At 41.0% G+C, this 23,327-nt stretch overlaps 2 protein-coding genes across 2 annotated transcripts in view; one reads left to right on the plus strand and one right to left on the minus strand.

Annotated features, from left to right (window-relative positions):
• Positions 1–4,804, plus strand: part of RTRAF (RNA transcription, translation and transport factor) — a 29,194-nt gene extending 24,390 nt beyond the window's left edge. Inside the window, exons 7-8 of the mRNA XM_033952746.1 lie at positions 944–992; positions 4,490–4,804. Coding sequence (XP_033808637.1) covers positions 944–992; positions 4,490–4,644 — 204 coding nt within the window. The 3' untranslated portion in view covers positions 4,645–4,804. The remainder of the gene's footprint in view (positions 1–943; positions 993–4,489) is intronic.
• A 5,591-nt stretch (positions 4,805–10,395) lies between these two features.
• NID2 (nidogen 2) overlaps positions 10,396–23,327 on the minus strand; it is a 108,155-nt gene continuing 95,223 nt past the window's right edge. The window contains exons 19-21 of the mRNA XM_033952897.1: positions 16,089–16,212; positions 13,934–14,046; positions 10,396–10,503 (exon numbers count right to left, since the gene is read on the minus strand). Of these exons, the coding sequence (XP_033808788.1) occupies positions 10,493–10,503; positions 13,934–14,046; positions 16,089–16,212 (248 nt within the window). The 3' untranslated portion in view covers positions 10,396–10,492. The remainder of the gene's footprint in view (positions 10,504–13,933; positions 14,047–16,088; positions 16,213–23,327) is intronic.

Raw genomic sequence — 23,327 nt, forward strand, 5'->3', positions numbered from 1 at the left:
GTCCAACTGGCTAGCTGCTTGTATTTCTTTTTGCGACGCTCAGGCTGGTCTCATGCTCCATGGTCAAGTCACGGGGCATAAGGTCCGGGCTATGGCAGCTTCTGTTGCTTTCCTCCGGTCTACTCCTGTGGAGGACATATGTAAGGCTGCCACTTGGTCTTCGGTTCATACGTTCACCTCCCACTACTGTCTGGACACTTTGTCCAGAAGCAACGGCCGGTTTGGCCAGTCGGTGTTACGTAATCTGTTTTCCTAAATTGCCATCCTCCCACCTGCCCTTTTTTGGTTGGCTTGGAGGTCACCCACATGTGAGAATATCATGCCTGCTTGTCCTGGGATAAAGCACAGTTACTTACCGTAACAGGTGTTATCCAGGGACAGCAGGCATATATTCTCACAACCCGCCCTCCTCCCCGGGGATGGCTTCTTTGCTGGTTATGGAACTGAGGACCACGAGGTGGGGATGCACCCTCTAGTGGGCATGCACATGCGTGGTGCAGTGTAGCAAACTTGAAACTTCAATCAAGTTTGCTTGAAAAGCTGTCCGCGCTGGGGCTCCGTAGATGACGTCACCCACATGTGAGAATATATGCCTGCTGTCCCTGGATAACACCTGTTACGGTAAGTAACTGTGCTTTTTGAACTGATGAAAGCAAGGACAAATGTCAAACCCTGTAGCTCAGTGATTTTCAACAAAGTACTTTGGATCTACCAGCCAGTCAGGCTTTCAGGGTAGCCAATATGAATATGCATGAGAGAGATCTGTATACCACAGAGGGAGTACATTCAAATTTCACATACATAGTCACTGTGGGTAGCCTGACTGAGGGTATTCTTTAGACTGGGTTGGGAACCACTGTCTTTGCCTACATTTTATCAAGGCAAGCATGCTGTTTTTAAATACCTTCAACACTCAGTTAATGCTCCTCTTGTTCTTTTTAAGGGGTTACCAATTGCTTTAGACAAACACATCCTTGGTTTTGACACTGGAGGTAAGAGTCCATTTTATATTTGTGCTCTTCAGCTTTACTTTCTTGGTCTTTTCATTCTTTATGGGAAGAGTACATGAAAAAGGTTGCTTCCGTTGACCTTTGTGCCCGACAGAGTTAGCCTGCTAATTTGATGTGCATCTGGACATGCTACTACTATAGTTTGACTCCCCACCCCCCAGTACAAAAGCTCATAGGAACTCTGATCGTCGGAGCAGCGCAGAGCATTCAGCACACCAGCCGGCGCTAAAAACCTCTTCTGCGCTTTTGTAAAAAGGGAGCATAATGTCACCAATACTGAAAGGAAGCTACCGAAGATTTTGTTAATGAAAAGTAAAAGCTGTACAATGAATTTTGATTTTGTGGAGCATGCAGACTTGTTACTGGTTTAATATGATCAGCCCACAACCACTTTCAAACTTTAGTAGTTGTTCACAACCAGTGTAAGTCAGAATTAGTTGGTGTACCATCATTTCAACATGTAAAACTGAATGAATACAGGGGGAGGATATTTATGGTGGCAACTCCTAAACTGTGGAACTTGTTCCCAATATATTTATGCTGTTCTTGGCTAGTATTCTCCTTCAAGAAACAGTTAAAAGCTTTTTTTCTTTCCATCAGGCTTTGACACTCTGATTCTGTTTTGTAATGATTTTGCTCATTATGTATTAATGATATGTTATTGTTTGTTATTTATTTAAACTTATCATTGTGGTATAGCACCCCCTTAGTTTCAGCGCAGCCTTGTCTTAACGCACAGAAATAGAAAATGTGGCGTTAAAATCCCTAATGGATTAATTCACAGAAGTAATATCAGGAATAACTCTGTAAAAGGAGATTTTAATTTATTAACTCCTTCACTGATTTCTCAAATTTCAATTTTCTCCTGTAACTTCAGCTTGATCAGAGCTCAATTCAAAACCAATCTCCCCTTTTATCCCATACAATGTCAGGGAGCAAACTGTTAAAATTAATTCTTTACAAGGACTTTTCTTGAGTTACCACATTTCAGCAATGAAAATTCACAATGGTCAGGCTTCTAAAATTAATTAACTCAAGTCATTTCCCTCGGAGCAGCCTCTGAGTACCTCTAGTCATTAAAACCAAATAATGCCAAAATTAAACATTAGCAATTTAATTTAAAATCTTTATCATTTGGCTCAAGCTAAATTCTTGTTCAAATAAACTTTCAATAATCAATTCTTTCCTTTAAAAACAAGAAACTCACACTCACAATATTAGTATTACTTGCAGCAGCTACCTTTTTCTGAAGCCAACACTCCACAGACTGAAATTAATTTTAAAATGCCATTTACTGCCCATTAATCCTCAAATAGTTACTCATTGCACCAGTCAAATCCTCAGCAACCACCTAGCTCTTCTTAACTGACTCTCTAGAACAGGTAGGAATGCTCATGTGCACACACTCATTCAGAATTTCTACACTTTGTTACAGTAGCATAAAAGTTCTCTTTAATGAATAATTCTCTCAAGAACTAGTAAACATACAGTAGTTATCAAACATGTAATCTCTATCCTTTGTTCCCTCTTTAAAGACATTATGTGTGGAAGGTACCTATTTGACCCCTAAAACAGGGTAAACTTCATGCTTCAGCCATCATAAACCACTTCCCTGATTGGGTCACAGTTGGAATTGTAAACTCTTGTGGCTACAGGCCAGCTGTCTGCAGTTTTTACGAAAAACAAAAATCACCCCTTCAAAAGTACAGGTTTTATTTAAATGTCTTGAATATATATAGCACAGCATTTTATACACTCAAGTACATCCTTCAGTGCATTTGTATGCCAAGGCAATTTTATAAAAGTGGGTATTAAGAAAACATTGTGTCTAGTTCATATAAAATACATATAGACAATTCCTGAGTAAGGAGAAAAGGTACAGCAGGGGCAGGATTGGCACTTTTGCATGTATTTTATAAAAATATTCTCTTCCCTTCTTAGTAGCACATATGAACATAGCCTCACTGGGTCAGACCAGTGGTCCATCTAGCCAAGTATCCCATCTTCACGAAGACCAATCCAAGTCACAAGTTCCTGGCAAAAACTCAAATAGTAGCAGGTATCTGTGTAGCAGTTTTCCCAGGGAACCTCTGATCAGAGGGGGTAGAATATTTTGTAAAAGCAATTAAGTGCTTTTTCCTGCCTAGGTACCCTGTTCCAAAATTGTTACTGTCTCTGGAAAAAGGTGACTTGTTGAAAATGGATTTTTTTTCATGCCATGAGTTCGTAAACAGTCTGCAAAAGTAACATATTTGAATTTCTATAACATTTATATTTTTTCACTTAAAAGGATGGGGTTTTAAACTTGTATTACCAGTTTTTTTGCTCTAAAAGAATTTGTTTTGAAACCTAATTTTTTGTTTCTGAAGGCTTTAGTCACCTTTCCCAGAGATAGTCACAATTACAGTCCATGTGTGTTGTGTAGTACATTCCAAAAACTTAAGACTGTTGGTATCTTTTATTTTTTTGGGGGGGTTGAGTTTGTTAAATAGCTTTTTTGTAAGTTGTGTATCTATAGTATTTTAGTAGTGTAAGAAGACATCTGATACATTGGCCGTTAGCCAACTTGATCAAGGAGTATAAGGTACTATGTAATTCTGACAAATGTTTGTGGAGTAGGGCTCCCAAGCTTGTACTAGTAATTCTAGACAAATTTTTCAGGGTACCTGCAGTGTATTTTAGATTGCATATAATGAAGATCCAGTGTCTGTGAATAGCTGTAATTAATAGATTTTCAAGATTTCTCAAGCATATGTGGTTGCAGGGTGACTAGGACAGTTTTGGGGACCGTTTTAAAAAGAAAGTGTGAAAACAAGGGGGAGGAGAAAGTTGATAAGGTTGTACTTTTTTTGTTTTGAGCTTTTAGCTTGATGAGACAGTACCTAATCAAAACCTGCTTCATTTTAATAGCTTCCTGGCCAGTAGAGTACAGAACCTAGGTTATTCAGCATCTGAAATATTATCAATATCTTGTATATTTATCCCATGTGCAGGAACTAGGTTCAGGAATTGATTTGGGTCTTCTGAAGACAGGTCACACAAAGCTTTACAACATGATAGCCTTTGTAAACACACCAGAGCAAACAAACCAAAACTGCAGACTTGTACACGGTGCAGGCAAATTTTATTTTGACAAATAAATCTTAACTAAAAACCTTTTACCAGACGGGGGACCCAACACGGTCCGTGTTTCGGACAACCTTCATCAGGGGTCCATGGTAATAAAGGTAAAAAGAAAAATATCACAAAAAGAAGCCTGGAAAAATAGCGTTTGGTAGCACACCAGTGAATCTCCGAAATGCACTACAAGTTCGTCACAGTAAAAAGCCTTTGTAAACAATGCATATACATAAGGGTACCTTTTTCCTTCTAAGTCAACTAGACAGCATGTCCAAGGTGCATCTCTTCTGTGATTTATCTTTGATGCCCTACAACCAACTAATTTTAAGATGTAGACTGTTTTTCTGTTTCTGTCTTAGATGCTTCCCTAAATGAAGCTGCCAGAATTTTGCGCTTGCTGCATATAGAGGAACTGAGAGACCTACAGACCAAGATAAATGAAGCTATCGTAGCTGTTCAGGCAATAATTGCTGACCCAAAAACAGACCACCGACTTGGAAAAGTTGGAAGATGAAGAGTGCAGGATTTTAACAGCTTGTGGTTTTGTAGTGTACATTGGAACTATGTACAGAATAGGCATGCATTGTGAAAGCTTGTGCTACAGATTTGAGTTGCACAATGTAACTGTGAGTGTAATGGTTTTTCAGTTTAATAAATGTGGATGGAACATTGTACATTATTGTGTTTAGTGCTTATGTATACCTTCAGTTAAAGTGGTAGAAAACATTCTTGTTCTATGATTGACTCAGCAGCTATCAAGGACAGATGCAGCTACTGCTTTTTATTGTATGAGGGGCTGCTGAAAAGTTCTCAGCCCAACCAACTTTCAGGGCAGTCTCCATCAAGGGAGTCCAGTCCAGTGATTTCTACCTTTTATTGTTCTGTATTTTTCCAACAATCAAGGGACTTAAGTGTACAATAGCCCTTGATAGAGACTGCCCCAACTTGGTTGGGCTGAGAACTTTTCAGCGGCCCCTCATAAAATTAAACTACTAAAAAACTCTCTTGAGCCGTTACAACAATACTAGCTTAATTCAATAACACCTAGCTGCATCAAAATTTCTCCAAGGTTTGCCTCTTTATTTTATGTATTCAAATTTGATATTCAAAACTACTATCTCAGTACAAGCTGAATATCTTCAAAAAGTCATATGCCACACAAAATGATATTCAAAGTTTCAAATACCAGGAACTAAGTACTAATACTCTTCAATACAGGACAGCAGAAGAGACCTCAGTGTTTCTCAGGAATACCCTGTGAAACTGTCTATGGCAATAAATATATTGTCTTAGAGAAATACATCCCTGGTCTCAGCTATTTCCACTGCCTGATAAAACTTCCTTCTCACTTATTATCACTCTTTTGTTATTCAAAATATTATTGAGGATAATCAAAATATAGAGAAGAGAAAGCACTTATCTTAATTGTTTCTTCTGGTAATGTAAAATCACCGCAGAATGCAGTTTCTCGCTTCTTCTTAAACTGCATTCTGCGGTGATTTTACATTACCAGAAGAAACAATTAAGATAAGTGCTTTCTCTTCTCTATATTTTGATTATCCTCGATAATATTTTGAATAACAAAAGAGTGATAATAAGTGAGAAGGAAGTTTTATCAGGCAGTGGAAATAGCTGAGACCAGGGATGTATTTCTCTAAGACAATATATTTATTGCCATAGACAGTTTCACAGGGTATTCCTGAGAAACACTGAGGTCTCTTCTTCTGTCCTGTATTGAAGAGTATTAGTACTTAGTTCCTGGTATTTGAAACTTTAAATATCATTTTGTGTGGCATTCAAATTTGATATACCATGAAAGGTCTGCACATAGGAGGTTTACAAAATAATACAAGTAGAAAGGCAAGTTTAATAATATAAAAGAGAAAAAGGAAGAAAAGGGCTAGCCAGAGAAGGGAAAAGAGATGGGTCTTTAGCAGATTCTTAAACAAAATGATGTTAGGTTGATTTCTGATATGTAAGGTTAAATCATTCCAACGCTTAGGTCTCAGATATATGAAAGCAGAGTCCTGTGACATGTTGAGATGAGGGGTAGGGAATTGATTTTAAAGTCTTTGAGGCTTGTGCAGAGCTTGTAGGGATGGAGATAGATCCCAGGGGGATGGGGACAGATTTTTCCCTGTGTTATTCTCTGGGGGGAAGGCTGGTAAAACTAGAAGATAGTTGTCTGCAGAAAGGACACATCACAAGGGAGAGTAGGGGATGAGATGACTGCTATAGTAGTATGGCTCTGAGGGGAGGCAGAGTTTTTATAAACCAGAAGATTTTATATTTGATGTGAGCAATAACCAAAGCCAGTGTTCTGTGTGAAAGAGGTGACATGACATGATCAAAGTGGCAAGGGTTATGTAGGAGTTTACTGCAGTAGACTCAATCAATTCTAAGCATTTCATGGAATGAAGGGGAGACCAGCATAGAGAAAGTTGTAGTAGTCAGGATGTGATATAAGTGGAAGAGTGAGAGGCAAAGAAGAGAATGAAGTGTGAATGACAGCCTATATGAAGTTGAAAAGTTAGCACACAGAGACTCTATTAGAGACTGTATTGATGTTAATTGTTAGAAATAAATCACCAGGTTGTAGTGACATCTTACTTGCTGCTTCCATAAATGCATAGGAGGCAGGTCTCTTTCAATTGAAAGAAAGCTCTGGAATGGGGATATAGGATGAAAGTTCAAGCAAAGGGACAAACTTTGAAATAACCTAAGGAAATACTACTTCACAGAAAGAGTAGTGAATTAATGGAACAGCCTGGTGATCTGAATTCAAGCAAGCTTGGGACAAGTACATAGGAGAGGAAAAGATAAATAGATGGCATGGATGAGCAGACTGGATAGGTTATATAATCTTTACCTGTCTTCATTTGTCTCTGTTTCTATTCAAAAGTTTATGCAGATGGGTGTCAACGTTCAGAATCCCTTCAGCATATCTTGCTGCAAGCCACTTTTTAATGTACATAGTGAAATCATTTAGTGTTTACACATTTTATTGAATTGTTTGGGTAATATAGGAAATACTGCAACTTAGGTTAGAGAGTTTAGTTAACTGTTCAGGAACTGGTTTTCTACAGCAGGTGGGTCTAGGACAGCGAAGGCGAACCTATGGCACGCGAAGGCCTTGCAGCTGGCACGCGCAGGGCCCCCATCAGGGCAGTACTACCAGGGGGTGCACAGGAGAGAGAGCTGAACGGGGACGATGGGGGACCCGCGGGGTTAAATATAACTCGAGCCGCAAGGCTCGTCTTCTACTCCGACTGCCCTGCCGCTCACACAGCCAATCGGAAATCTTCCTCGACGTCAGCGCTTAAGCAAAGCCCGCCCTCCGACGTCAGCGCTGAAGTCGGGGAAGATTTCCGATCGGCTATGTGTGCGCGGTGGGACAGGCAGGAAATAGAAGACAAGCCTACGCGGCTCGAGTTACATTTTGCTGAGAAAGTTGCTAAGATGGGCTGGGAGACAAACGGGGAACACAAAAGGGGGAGGGAGTGCGTTTTGGACACAAGGCATGAACTTGGGAGAAAGGAAGGGAGGGAAAGAGATGCTGAGGTGGGGGAGGGAATGGGTTTTTGGACACAGAAAGCATGGACTTGGGAGAGAGGAAGGGAGGGAAAGAGATGCTGAGGTGGGGGAGGGAATGGGTTTTTGGACACAGAAGGCATGGACTTGGGAGAGAGGAAGGGAGGGAAATAGATGCTGAGGTGGGGGAGGGAATGGGTTTTTGGACACAGAAGGCAAGGACTTGGGAGAGAGGAAGGGAGGGAAAGAGATGGTTGTGTACACGGGGAATAGAAGAAAGGAGAATTTTTGGTCATAGGGAGGGAGTGAGGTTCAGACAGTGGCATACCAAGATGGGGGTGGGGGCGGTCTGCCCCGGTTTTACGCCCCAAGGGGGTGCACAGCTGGCCACCCTCCAGTGTTCTCCCTAGGCTGGCAAACTGCGTCTCTTTAGCCACTTGAGTGCCACCGCCACCATTGGGATCAGGCCGGTGCCAAGTTCTCCCTGCTTTTCCCTGTGGGGCCGACCAACTCTCGCCACCCGCGTCAATTCTGATGTCGGAGAGGACGTTCTGGGCCAGCCAATCGCTGCCTGGCTGGCCCAGAACGTCCTCTCTGAGTTAGAATTGATGTCGAGTGGCGAGAGTTGGTCGGCCCCGTGGGGAAGAGAAGCAGGGCAAACTCGGCGCCGGCCTGTTCCCGATAGCGCAGTGGCAGCCTATTCCCCAGTGGCGGTGGGCAGCATTTTCCCCAATGGTGGTGGCATGGGGGAGGGCAAGGAGAAAGAAAGAAAGGGGGGGGGGGACAGGGAGCCAAAAAAAAAAAAGAAAGAGGGCTGGGTGAAACAAAGAAAAATGGGGCACGGAGAGAGAGAGAAAGACAGACATACAGAATGAAAGGGGGTATGGAGAGAGAGAAAAAAAAAGAAGGGGGCAGGGTGAAACAAAGAAAAAGTTTGGGGAGGGAATGAGGTCTGGAGGAGAGGAAGCATACAGGAGGCTGAAAAAAGGGAAGAAATATTGGATGCACAGTCAAGAATAAAGTGCAACCAGAGACTGATGAAATTACCAAAGGTAGGAAAATGATTTTATTTTCAATTTAGTGATCAAAATGTGTCCGTTTTGAGAATTTATATATGCTGTCTATATTTTGCACTATGGCCCCCTTTTACTAAACCGCAATAGCGTTTTTTAGCGCAGGGAGCCTATGAGCTTCAAGAGCAGCGTGGGGCATTCAGCGCAGGTCCCTGCGCTAAAAACCGCTATCGCGGTTTAGTAAAAAGGGAGGGGGAATATTTGTCTTTTTGTATAGTTGTTACTGAGGTGACATTGCATAAAGTCATCTGCCTTGACCTCTTTGAAAACCTGCGGAATATAAATGATAATTAACATTTTCTCTGCGTACAACGTGCTTTGTGTTTTTAAAATTTTATTATTGGTAGATCATTTTGACTTGGCCACAAAGGTAAGGGGGAGGGAGGGGAGCTGCTGAAAGAGTCTACCTTGACGTGGTTGCAGGCTTACAAATCTTTTGGTCAAAGAGTGCGGTGACAGAGAAAAGTATGTGTGTATTCGGCCCATGAATGAAATCATTAAAACATTATAAATTGCCAATAAATTGAAATGAAAACCAAAGGATTGTGAATCAAATTGATTCTCTGACAATACAAAGATTCCAACCTTCAAAAATGATGTTACATAGTTCAGGCAACTTTATAAAGAGTTTTTAGATACTAAAATCTTGTTAAGGTTTAATTGACGTGCTGGCACTTTGAGGAAATTCTTTGGTTTTGTGCGGCAGTTTGGGCACTCGGGCTCAAAAAGGTTAGCCATCACTGGTCTAGGAGATACATTACAAAACAAAAGTTATTATAGCACCTTATTTCTAGTATAAATATTAAGATATGCAGGTTGAGAGAAATAAAATGGTCTTAGCAATTCACAGCAATACTAATGCACCATGCTACCCCCTTCACTATCTTTTTGTGCACATCATTGGAGCATCTTTTTAATGTCAATATTTCCTATATAACCCTGTGTTACTATACACCAGTGTCTCTCAAACATTTTTAGCTCTGGCACACTAAACAGAGCAAATGTTTTTTGTGGCACATTATAATTGAAATCATAAAATTGCAAAACCAACAAAAAGTTAAATTTGAGAGTTATTTATTTTAAAGTTCTTTAAGCTATGTTTGGGTAACTGTAACAATGCTGAAACTAAAGTAGATAGAATTGCTAATCAATGCAATGGATGTGCTTGTTTTTAAAATCACTAGTCTGGGCAGTTATATCCTTACACACACCGATGCTCATAACATTGACAGACTCTTGTGTACGTGGTGTACATGTCATGTATTCTAGTGTATACGTATGAAGGGAATTTTTTAAAAATAAAGTAAAATTCTAGAATCTCTTTGGGGCACACAGTTTGAGAGACACTGCTATACACAGTAAAACAGTTTTGCTGGGTGTTGAATGGGAAGACCAGATTAAAGATGGAATGTGAAGTCAAAATTATATTTTGTTATATGTAGTTGCCTAAATAAATTTAAGGCTGCAGGCCTGGGGTAATGGCCAAAGGATTTTTAAGCACACAAAACCCCACATATACAGTAGTTTAAAAAAAAAAATAGTGAGGTAAAAAGTCCTTTTAAAAATATTTTAGTTTTATATAGTCACTTTGCTTTGCGTTCAGTCTGTGTCCAGTGCCTTTGGTCCTGTAGTGTTCGTTCCCCTCTACTCCTTTTTTTCTGTGGAATGACAGGACAGGATTGTCCAAGTAGACGCACATCTGGATTTTTATTTTTTTTTTCTTTCTGTGCTTTGGTTTTTCAGGTTGACATGAGTTGATTACTTTTTTCCTAAAAGTAGAGAATCCACTTTAATAAAATGGTTAAAAAATATCAGAGTCTGACAGTGATAGAATGTAACCCAACAAAACAAAAAAACGAACTTGGCATACAATTGAGAACACCTTATGTTTGGTATTTTGAAAAGTGCTGCCTGGGCATTTTCCCTGACGGCTTGTCTCAACTACTTCCAGTCACTGCACCGGTGATAAACATAAGAACTGCCATCTCTGGATCAGACCTTAGGTTCATCAAGTCCAGCGATCCACACATGCGGAGGCCCAGCCAGATGTACCCTGGCATAACCTTAGTCATCCATATCCCTCTAAGCGTCTTGCAAGGAGATGTGCATCTAGCTTACCTTTAAATCCTAGAACGGTGGATTCCACAGCAACTTCCTCCGGGAGAGCAATCCAGGTGTCCACCACTCGCTGCGTGAAGCAGAACTTCCTGAACTTGTCCCCCCTCAGCTTCAGTCCATGACCTCTTGTCCGAGTCACATCGTAAATAACTTTTTTTCCTGCTCTATTTTGTCGATTCCTTTCAGTATTTTGAAAGTCTCAATCGGATCTCCTCTTCTCAAGGGAGAACATCCCCAGTTTCCTAAGTTGTTTTTCGTAATAGTGCTCAGAAAAGATGACAAAGGGACACCTGCCCGGGCATTTTCCCCGATGGCTTGTCTCAACTACTTCCAGTCACTGCACTGGTGATACTGCCCAAATCCCACAGATTTCATATATTGGGTGAAAAATATAAAGCAGTACATTTATTTTATGTCTTTAGGGTTCTGACACGTTTCGCCGAAGCTGCTTCAGACAACCCCTATTTCAACGTACAGTCAGTCTCACTGCAAAATGGGATTTCTGAAGCAGCTTCGGCAAAACGTGTCGGAACCCTAAAGATGATGTAAGTGCACCACTTTATATTTTTCACTTAATATATGAAATCTGTGGATTTGGGCAGTATCGCCAGTGCAGTGACTGGAAGTAGTTGAGAGACAAGCCGTCGGGGAAAATGCCCGGGCAGGTGTCCCTTTATCATCTCTTCTGAGCACTTTTCAAATACCAAATATAAGATGTTTTCAAGCAATTGTATGCTGAGTTTGGTTTTTTTGTTTTCTTGATTTACAATATATTTACTCAACAATTATATTTTTACTTTCCCATTGGTTTGTTTGGATTTCAAGTGATAGAATGTAATCAGTTTCAAGATACGTCACCAAATGAGTTAGTCTTAAATATTCCTATTCAGGTTATTTTCAGTAAATGGTGCTCAAAAATCGGCACTCAAAAGTTGCGTGCCCGTTATAGAATAGCATTGAGTGCCAACTTTGGTGCCCAAATTATGGCATCAGAATTTAACACCCATTGAAACCATGTGTAATTCCTGGTGCCCAATTTAGGGATATATTCCCAGTAGTGCTGCCCGATTCAGGAAAAAAAATTTCGATTTGATTCAGCCTATTGAATCGATTTTTCAATTCAATTTTCCTGCCCAATTGGGTGGGGTGTTTTTTTGGGTTTTTTTTAAAACATTCTGGTGGGTTTATTTTATAACCTTTTCATCCCCTTTGCCTTCTCCTAACCACACTGGCGCTGTGGTGTAAACAAACAAAAAAGACTTTTCCTCTCTGTTAAATCCTAGCTCACATTTGCAGTCTAACACCAGCTCTGGCAGGATACACGTTTCAAATCTGACATATTGTAATCACAAAATAGAAAATAAAATTATTTTTTTTCTACCTTTTGTTGTCTGGTCATTATTCAAATCTTGTTGGTCCCAGGCTCTGGTTGTCTTCTGATAACTTGCTTGCCAGGGTCTCCTTCTTTCTTCTTTCTCCATGCTAACCATCCATCTGTCATCACTGTCCTCCCCTTCCGTTTCCCTCCCCTCCCCTGGAGGTCTGGCATATTTCCTTTTTTCATCTCCATCCACAGATCCACCTTTTCTCAACTACCCTTTCATCCAGCATCTCTCCCTCCTTCCCCACCACCACAGGGTCCACCATCTCTCCCTTTCTTTTCCCAACTACCCTCTTATCCAGTATCTCTATCTCCCCCCTTCCACACCATCCTTTATGTCCAACTTCTCTCCCTTTCTGTTTCTTCCCTCCATAAATCCCATTACCCATCATCTCTCCCTCTCCTCTATTTTTAGACCCATTATTTCCCCCCAAAGTTCGGCATATGCATGTCTCTTTGAACCCCCCCTTCCCTCCCTCTCTCCCTCCCTCCGTGTACTTCTACACCAAGGCCCATTCCCCTGAAGGCCTGCACCCAAGGCCTGCCTGTCCCCCCTGAAGGCCTGTACAACCCCCCCCCCCCGGAAGGCCTGCGTGTTCCCCCTGGCCTCCCGGCATCAATTTACCTAATTTCATCAGCCTGCATAAGATCGCTAGTGCTAGTGATCTTTGCAAGCTGCTATCGGGTCTTCTGAGCTGCTTTCTCTCTGCTGCGGTCCCGTCCCTCCTCTAGCACTAGCGATCTTATGCAGGCTGATGAAATTAGGTAAATTGATGCTGGGAGGCCAGGTGGGAAGCCGGACAGAAGCATTAACACTCCCCACTCGCCCTCTAAAGCAGGAGCAGCCAGCAAGAGGCAGCGCTACTGATCCTGCTTTAGGGGGCGAGGGGGGAGGGTCAGTCGCCAAATCGGGAGGCTGATTTTTTTTTTTTGGTTTTGAATCGATTTGAACCGATTCACCCGAAATGAATCGGTGATTCGAATCGTGAATTGGGCAGCACTAATCCCCAGTATTCTATAACAATGCAAGCAAATTTTAGGAACATCCCTGACTCACCCATGTACCTCCCCATGGCCACACTCTCTTCTGGGTTGTACACTATGGAATTTGGGTGCACATTATAGAATAGTGTATAGCAAGATATGCATGCAAATTAGCACTCAATTATTAGCACTAATTGCCTTGTTAGCCAATTTATTTATTTATTCAATTTACTATACCGTTCTCCCAGGGAGCTCAGAACAGTTTACATAAATTTATTCAAGTACTCCAAAGCATTTTTCCCTGTCTGTCATGGTGGCTCACAATCTATCTAATGTACTTGGGGCAATGAGATTAAGTGACTTGCCCAGGGTCACAAGGAGCAGCATGGGTTTGAACCCATAACCTCAGGGTGCTGAGGCTGTAGCTTTAACCACTGCGCCACACACTCCTTTAGAGGGGTGTTAGCACTTAAACTGCAGACAATATTCAAAGGGACTGATCTTTATCTGCAGAGAAGGCCCCTTTTGAAACATTTTGATTCTGGCTGTCTGTGGGTAAGAGTACATGTGACGAAACCAACATGTATATGTTTCCCTCTAAACAAGGATTGTAGCTAACTGGCACAAAAAGGCATTGAAATTCCTACCTTGATTTTTATCACTTCATCTAAATATTTTGCACGTCTGTCTAGGTTGGATGTTAAGTGGTGTCTCACCTGAACGGCAGTATGGCTGGACTACAGTTATTCCATATAGATGTGACCGCTGTTCTGGAAGATACTCGTCTGTAATCTGGCCAGTCTGCTTATTCACAACTATAACTCCGTCCCTGGTAAGAAAAACAGTTTGTTCAGTACCCTCACAGCAAAAAAAAAAAAAAAAAGATTAAGACTTATCACAAATGTTCTCTAGAGTAAGGGACTGTGGCATCCTAAGCCAACTTTTGAATTAGGTCCCCCCAACCCTAACCATGTCTAGCTTCAAATTTGTCTTTACTTCTAAAGGTCACAACAGCAATTCACAGATGCTGCCGGCCCCTGAGCCTTCCTTAAATGCATGTATAGGCAGCATATGTGAATCATTGCTGGCAACCTCTAAGAGTAAAGACAAGCTTGTTCATAGGCTTGAGGGGACTAGAGGGAACACTTAATTTAATGCCTTTCATCACTGATGGCCTGAGCTAGTACTTCACTGGTTAGGACAGCCCTGACAATAATTATTGAATAGCAGTGATGCAGAAATAGTCTAAAGATATAAACCGAACAACTGTTATAGTATTGGTTGCACATTACAAGTTTAGACCAGGGCATAAGACTTTTTCAAGCTGTAGTATACATTTAATGGAATCTTAAACATTTATATTTTGTGTTTTGTACACTCAGTAAGGATTTAAAGTTTTGAATCTCTTATTCAATAATAAGTAAAGCCTGACCTAAATCAGGAGCTGTGACTGAAATTGGCTTCTTTGTTTCAGCTGAAATAGAAGACAAAACCCAAACCGGCCCTACCCACCACCCTTCCCAAATACAATCCTTAGCAGCAGCTCCTTCCTGAGCCAGCTGTGTTGGTAGTCAGTGGGCTTAGGAACAATGCCCACTTACTGCAGCACACGGCTGGTTCCTTCTTCAAACAGCTTCTGAGAGACTGCTTTGAGAGGTCCCAGCTGCCATATTAATATTGGAACCAGCATAAGCATGAGTGACTGGAGATTACCCTATGACTCCTTTCAGAGTAGAGAATGACACAGGGACAAATATGTCTCCGTAGGAACTCAATTTCCCCATTCCGTCCCTGTGAGTTTTGTCCCTGCCCCATTCCTGTAAGCTCTGCCTTAACCGTACAAGCCTCAAACACTTAAAATTTTAAAGTGTTTGAGGCTTGTGCAGATGAGGACAGAGCTTAGGCATTGGTGGAATGAGGCATTATGACATCACAATCTGAGCTCTAGAATGTTGCTACTTATGATTTTAAAGTTTTTGAGGCTTGTGCAAATGAGGATAGAGCTTAGGCATTGGTGGAATGAGGCATTATGACATCACAATCTGAGCTCTAGAATGTTGCTGCTTATGATTTAAAGTGTTTGAGGCTTGTGCAGATGAGGACAGAGCTTAGGCATTGGTGAAATGAGGCATTATGACATCACAATCTGAGCTCTAGAATGTTGCTACTTATGATTTGAAAGTATATGAGACTTGTGCAGATGAGGATGGAGTTTGCAGGAATGGGGCAGGGACAGGAAAAGATCTCACAGGGACGGGACTGGAAAACGAGTTCCTGCGGGGACGGGGAAAAATTTGTCCCCATATCATTCTCTATTTCAGAGTTGTGTAGTAGGACAGCAGGAGTCACTAAGCAATAATTCCTTCTTCTTCCCCTGCAGTAGCAGCAGCAGCTGATCAGGAGAGCTGCTGTTGTAATCTGAGGATTGAATTAGATACCTTACACATGGTAATGATGGTATATTCCATTCCCCGCTCCAACTCTTAATATATACTGTAACATATTATGTTCTTAAGTTTCATTTGAGAGAGCTGTATCACCTCTCTTCCAACTACAACCTTCTGGTAGTGTGACCTTCAATAATGGATCCAAGTGAGGTCTCACCAATAATTTCGCGGAGGCACTATCATCTCCCTTTTTATTTTTCTGTCAGTCATGCTTTTACTACTATTGTACTGCTCTGACAAGCATCTTACTGAACAGTTTTGCAATTTATCCTGTGATATGGTTAGCCCAAAGACCCTCTCCAAGTTATTTCCTAGGATTTATACATTTTAATCTAAATGACCACTGATAATATGATTAAATGTAGCAATAGTACTAAATAAATATGTGTTGCAAAACAGTGCTGGGTAATAATTGCTAGCTTACCGTCTCCAGTCTGTATGGTAGAAGTGATTTGAATAAGCAACAAGACTGAAGGGGTAATTCAAGTTATTCTGTATCACATGTCTTCTGCTTCCATTAGGCAATATGCACTCCAGTTTCTTGGTTCCTACAAAAAATAAAAGTCAATATATTCAAAGTTCTTTTCTCACTGCCATTTTTGGTAGTGAAGAGGTTGTAGTATTAGGGCTATTGGGTTTGTAGACAGGTGTGTTTTGGGGGGCTCACCATAACCTATAAGGGAGTTCTGGTGAGATGTTTATCTAGCACCTTTTATGTGAAGTTTACAGCAATGCCCTCTGAGGTGCCCTACTGCTCTGTTGCCATGGATGGATGGCTAGTCCATCATAAAACTGGCCCCTCCCATGTCCAAATGGTCTTGTTCTAGGCATCTGGGACTTGGACAAATTTTTGGTGGAAAATGTTGTATAAAGATAGACATCCTGGTAGTCTGGGCTTCCCAATGGCCTACACATCCAGAGAGAGGATTTAAAAAAAAAATTATTTCTAGGCGTATGGTGGTTTGCCTTTTGAAAATAGGCATTTTCTTACTGCCGACTTTGGATGTCTAGTGCCATACGTCCAAATCAGATTTAGAAGTATGATTTAAAAATGCCCTCTAGAGTCTTAACTGTTCAATTCAAGCTCATGCTATTCTCAGTCCACAAATGTTCAGTCATTGGGTTCCAGGTAAAAGCCTTTTGGAACAATTTTTGGTTTAGTCTTAAATAGTAGGTAACAATATTCCAGTCATACATGTTGAGGTAATAAAAGTACAAAGTTCCGGGGGGCGCTGCTGAGCCCGCGACAAATGGCAGCCTGATCACAGAGCTCCTGCCCCAGTCTCTGGAATCATAGCCACTGCGACTCCTAAAAATTTTAAAAAAAACAGCTTAATCGACTGCTACCGACGCAAGATACATTTCTGCCTCTCCTCACCGATCGAGCCTACCTACACATTCATATGGCTGACAAAAAAATTGGCAAAAGGCACAAGCCGGACCCGCCTTCACCTTCGAAGGTCCCGCTCCCCGTCGCTGAGGGGGACAACGGCTCTAAAGAAATTCTTGCCGAATTGAAGGTATTGAAAGATCTAATAACTGAAACTAAAACCAACACCGATGAAATCAATGACAAACTTACCACTCTGTCGGCTGATTTCTCAGCTCTTCAAACACGTGTTAGCACGATCGAAGAGAAAATGGCCGCGACCTCCGCATCAGTTTCTGAGCTGCGCAAGCAAACAGCCAGAATCTCTGCCCTTGAAAAAGACTTGGAGGATAGTGGAAACCGCTCGCGTCGTTGCAACATTCGCCTTCTAGGATTACAGGAAGGGCCACATGAACGCGATCTAACCACTTACCTAGAAGATTTTATACCCAAGCTGCTAGACCTCAAATTCAACCGCGACTTTGAAATTGAAAGAGCGCATCGTGTTCCCTCATTCCGAAATGCCAATGATCGCTTCCCCAGACCTGTAGTCTTCAAATCACTACGATATCAACACGTGATTGAAATCATGCAGCGGGCAAAGCTTTGTGCACCTGTGAAGCATGAGGGCACTACACTGTTGTTTGTTCCGGATTTAAACAAATCCACAGCACTTCATCGCAAGCAACTACTCTCATACAGGCCACAACTCAAACAGCTATCTGCTAAATTCGGCATGATGTACCCCGCCCGTATGAGAGTCACTCTGCACAACCAGACGAAGGATTTCACATCACCTGAAGAGCTGGCTGCATACATTGAGCTACAGTCACCTACTCCAATTCACCAAGTCTGAATGAACTGCCGGCGATGTTACACTATTCTGCACATGGCATCCTCACTTCATTCATTTTAACTGTGCCTCGGGTCCTGACTATCACTGACTGTAAGCTGTTTACCAAGCTTGAATTAAGGTTTGTTATGATGGTGGCTAATTATATGGATACTCGTATCCATATTTACTCTTGTTCATTATGGGGTTCTGTTTTCTTTTTACTGCTGTTTTAGCCTCTCTGCTGCACTCATAAGTTTTCCAAAGGCTATGTTGCCTGATTTTCTCTTGATTGTTCATGAGCTCACATATGTTCTTCTCCTCCTATCACTCTGTCACATGGCATATATTTGTCTTTCTTTCATACAGTACATGGTTGTAAACACAATTTACTCTATACTATATTGTATTACGTCTATTATGTATTCATGATCACTATACCTATCTATACAAATGACACTTAACATCGTATCATTAAATGCAAAGGGTCTCAATAATAAGGTTAAACTAAAAAAAATTCTGCTACACCTGGAGCACAACAGCCCTGACGTCATATTGATACAAGAAACTCATCTAAACCAGTCTGCCTCCAGCAATATCCGTCCGCTGTGGGCTCTGCCTGCTTTTTTCTCTGCTGCATCAGACAAGAAAGGTGGGGTGCTCACTCTGATTAGAAAAAAACCGGGCCTGGTGATAACATCTTCCTCTTCAGACCTTAATGGTAGATGGGTTAAAGTAATACTGCAATTTTCGGGTCAAACCTTCACTATACTTAATCTCTATGGCCCCAACTCAGATTGCCCTGATTTCTTTAGATCCCTGACTTCTGTCGTGCTCTCTGATCCTAATTCTCAACTCATAATAGGAGGTGATTTCAACATGATACTCAATCCAGATAAAGACAGAAAGTCACAATTCAAGTATAAGAAATCCAGATCCTGGTACGCTCTCCAAGATCTCATGCACACTCTACATCTTGCAGATATCTGGAGATGCATGCATAATTCGGAAGAAGCATTTACTTTTTTTTCTAATCCCCACCTTACATATTCACGAATAGATTTTTTTTTACTGAGTAATTCCTTGTGTGCCTCGGTCACTGACTCTACCATATCTCCGATCACGGTTTCGGATCATGCCTCAATTGCAATAAAAATAACCCTCCCACAATTGCCTTTTCAACAAAAACAATGGCGCTTTAACTCCAGCATGCTTCAAGACCCTGTCTTCAAGGATACCATTAGAGCAGCTATTAAAGAATACTTCACTCTGAATATTCCAGAGCACACCTCCTGGCCTACTTGTTGGGACGCATTCAAGGCATCAATAAGAGGCACTATAATTTCATACACTGCTCATCAAAATAAAACGAGAAGAGAGCAATTACATCAGTACGAAAAGGAAATTGGTGTTGCAGAATCAATGCATCAACAGGATCCATCTAATATTGACAATCTCCTTCAACTGAACAAACTCCGACTCCTTTATAATTCAATACTTAGTCGGCAAGCCTCCCAGGCTGTATTCAAACAATCCACCACCTATTATTCGGAAAACAACAAGTGTGGCCACCTTTTGGCTACTTACCTGAATAAACAAGCTGATAAGTCTAATATCACTAATATTGTTTTAGATAATGGTGCCTCAATCACCGATCCTGCTGAAATCTCTCAGTCCTTCCAAGATTTTTATAAAACTTTATACACTTCCGAGTCTCCATATTGCAGTTCCTCACATACCTTTTTGGACAACCTCCCACACCCCAGTCTGGGAGTTGAAGATAATACCTTCCTGGACTTACCTATCACAACCTCAGAGATCGCCATGATTATCAATTCCATGTCACTTCGGAAGGCCCCTGGTCCGGATGGCCTGACTGTTGAGTTTTACAAAGAATTCCAAGATGACCTCCTTACACCTTACCAGAAGTACATTGATTATCTCATTGCTTCAGGTCAAGTCTATGGCTCTTTCACTGAAGCCCACATAATTGTTCTTCCCAAACCTGATAAAGACCCCAGGCATATCTCCAACTACAGACCACTGTCACTGATAAATGTGGATGCGAAAATATACGCAAAACTCCTAGCCCATCGACTACAATCGGTAATAACAAAGTTAATTTCCACTGACCAATGCGGCTTCATCTCGGGTCGAAATTCAAATGACAATACTCGTACCTTCTCTCATATTATCACTCAGGCTCAACACAGCAAACAAGATCTTATAGCTGTGGGACTAGATGCTGAAAAGGCCTTTGATCGAGTAGAATGGCCCTTTTTGTTTTCAGTTTTACACTGGTTTGGGATCTCTGACAGCTTCATTGACAAAATACATGTCCTTTATTCCTCTCCTTCAACCAGGACTTTTATTAACGGATCTTTATCATCCACATTTCAGCCAACCAGGGGCACTAGACAAGGGTGCCCCTTGTCACCCTTGCTCTTTGATCTTGCTCTTGAACCTTTGCTCATTGCAATTCGCTCATCCTCTGAAATCACTGGCTTTCGTCTTCAGGAACTGGAAATCAAAACATCTGCATATGCAGACGACATACTTCTATATACAACTCCCTCCTCACTGCCATCCCTCCTCCGCATAATTAGTGATTATTCCTTGGTCTCAGGGTACAAACTCAACACGAGCAAGACGGAAGTCATGCCACTCAACTGTCCACATGTCGAATCTGAAGTAAAATCACTAGGAGTTACTTGGTCGAACACAAAAATGAAATACCTGGGAGTGTTGTTCGGCCCTTCGTTGGAGGAAACTATTCAGCACAACATTGACTTCCTCCTCAACATCGCCAAATCCGCCACATCCAGATGGTCCCCGCTACACTTATCATGGTGGGGTAGGTTGGAAACCATCCGGATGATGATAACGCCCAAAATTAACTATGTGTTGAGCATGCTTCCTTTTTTTCTACCGCTTTCTTTTTATAAAAGTATAGAATCCATCCTTTCCAATTTTTTATGGAACAAAAAACAACCACGAATAGCACTGATTAAACTCAAAGCAGATCGATCAAGTGGGGGTGTCAACTTTCCTGATTTCCTCAATTATCACTGCGCCTTCCTGATTCGACAATGGTCCCTAAGTTACTTAAATCTGCAATCAACTGAATCACCTGCATGGCAATCACTGGAAAGTCTTAAGTATGGGGAATTTAGGATTCAGACCTTACCGGGAACACAGTTACCCCAAAAGGACAAAGCGGATCTCATTCTTACCTCCTATATGTCTGCTTTAAGAAAAGTTGACTCTCATCTTGATGTCAGTTGGGATAAATCTAAACTTATCCCTATTTGGCATAACGCTAGATTTAAAATACAGGGTTCACCTGTCTCCTGGCGATTATGGCAACGGTGTGGCATACACACTATCCAGGACCTGATGCAGGGAGATCAATGGATGACCTTTCCAGACTTGTCTCGCAAATGGAATCTTCCCAACAGTCAACAGCTCCAATGGTTGCAATTGACGCATTGCATCAAGAAAATAATACCAGATGCCCTCACCTTCACTTCTCGACCAGGCTTAGAATCATTACTAAACAAATTCTCTGCTTGGCATAACAAAGCCTCACTATGGTACAAATGGCTTCAAAAGGCTCACTTCAGCGTTCCCAAAAACACTACTCTCAAATGGAATGTAGATTTAAATTTACCATCAGATGCCATAGACTGGTCTGCTGTATGGTTACAAATGTTCAGGTCCCTCAGATCAGCATCACTGCTACAATCTATGTTCTACATGTTACACAGAGCCTTATAGACCCCCATATTGGCCAATAAAATAGATTCGTCCAATTCTACGAACTGCTGGTCTTGTTCAGATCATCCTGGTACTCTCAAACATCTCTTATTTTCATGTAAACACCTGACTCTGTATTGGGAAAAGGTCTGGAATATAATTTGCTCTGTATTGCATATTCGAGAACCGCTTACTTTCAATATCATTATTTTGAATTCCCATGGCACTTCCTCTCATCTTGAAACATCGGAATGTAAACTGTTAACCATTATGTTGTCATTAGCTACTCAAAATGTTCTATGCTGCTGGAAAGACTTATCTAAGATTGATCATCACACATGGTGGAACAATCTATGTCTAATTAACAAATATGAAAAAGCATTGGCAGAGCGCTCTACTTCCCTTTGCAATTATAATAAGGTCTGGTCTCCTTTGATTAGATATTGTACTGAACCTGATTTAAAGTCTAATCTGTAGATGTATTAACACTGTTATCTAGATTTCATAGTACTGTATGTCTATCTTCATGTGTTTGCTGATCGTTGGAAGTACCACACATGTTTGCTACCCTCATGAACATATTGTTAAAAAAGTGTACTTTTTCTGTTTTCCTCTGTTACTTTCCTCATAAACTTTAATAAAACATTTGAACTATAAAAGTACAAAGTTCCAAAGAAGTATTTGTCAAGACAATTTCATGTTATAGCTAAAGTTTGGTTCCTTTGGAGAATATTCAACTTTTCCTTGTACTAGATACTTAATGCCTTGTGAGCTCTCCAGAAGGAACTGGAAAGGAGCGCTTGGAAGACAGACAACAGACTCACCAGTATACTCATCTGCCTACTCTGAACTTTTTAAGTCTTTCTGGAATCAAATGGAAAAATTCTGATGGTGGTGGAAGAAGATAATCTTTTCTTTTTTCTTGTATTACCTTAAGAATATTTTGTAAGGTTACTCTTTTTCCAGATGTGTCTAAGGCCATACTAGCACAGAGGAAAGCCTTTTCATAGCCATGGCCTCAAGTGGTGATTTCTTACGTCATTCTAAGTTTCAAGTTTAATCAAATTTGATGAATCGCTTATTACATCCTAAGCGAGTAACAATAAAATATACGTTATACAGTTTTAAAAGAGAGGAAAAACAAACTGACAGAACAGACATACTCAGGTACATATGGGAAGGAGAAAGAGAGGGAAAAAGTTACAAAATTGTTGTTCTTCAGACGAGAAGAAAGGAAAAGCCAAGTAGGGAAAAAACATGAGGTTTGGGATGAAATTATTAAGAAAGAATTTGTTTACAGATTAAAGGAAGCTTTAAAAAGATGAGTTTTTAAATAGGTTTTAAATATTTTGAGGTCTTTAACTTCTCTTATGTATAAAGGCAGGGCACTCCAGGAAAGAGGGGCCATTACTGAGAATATATCATGACGTCTGGTTCCAATAATTTTCAAGGAAGGAACCATAAGCAACCGTTGAGTTGTGGATCGAAGAGAATGAGTCGTGTTGTGTGGAATTAATTAATTCTCACTGTTCTTCCTTTATACCTTAAGAGGTAGTTTATTTTTGCATGTGATTTCTTACATCATTTATTTGTGTGGTTTCTTACATCATTAAGTTATCAATACGTTTTTCAATTTCTTAGCCCCTCCCCTTCTATCACATGTCTGACCCAACCAATCATGGTGGATTGAGCCTCCTCCGTATAGA

Source organism: Geotrypetes seraphini, chromosome 7 (genome assembly GCF_902459505.1).
Source record: "Geotrypetes seraphini chromosome 7, aGeoSer1.1, whole genome shotgun sequence".
In the NCBI taxonomy this organism is placed as follows: domain Eukaryota; kingdom Metazoa; phylum Chordata; class Amphibia; order Gymnophiona; family Dermophiidae; genus Geotrypetes; species Geotrypetes seraphini.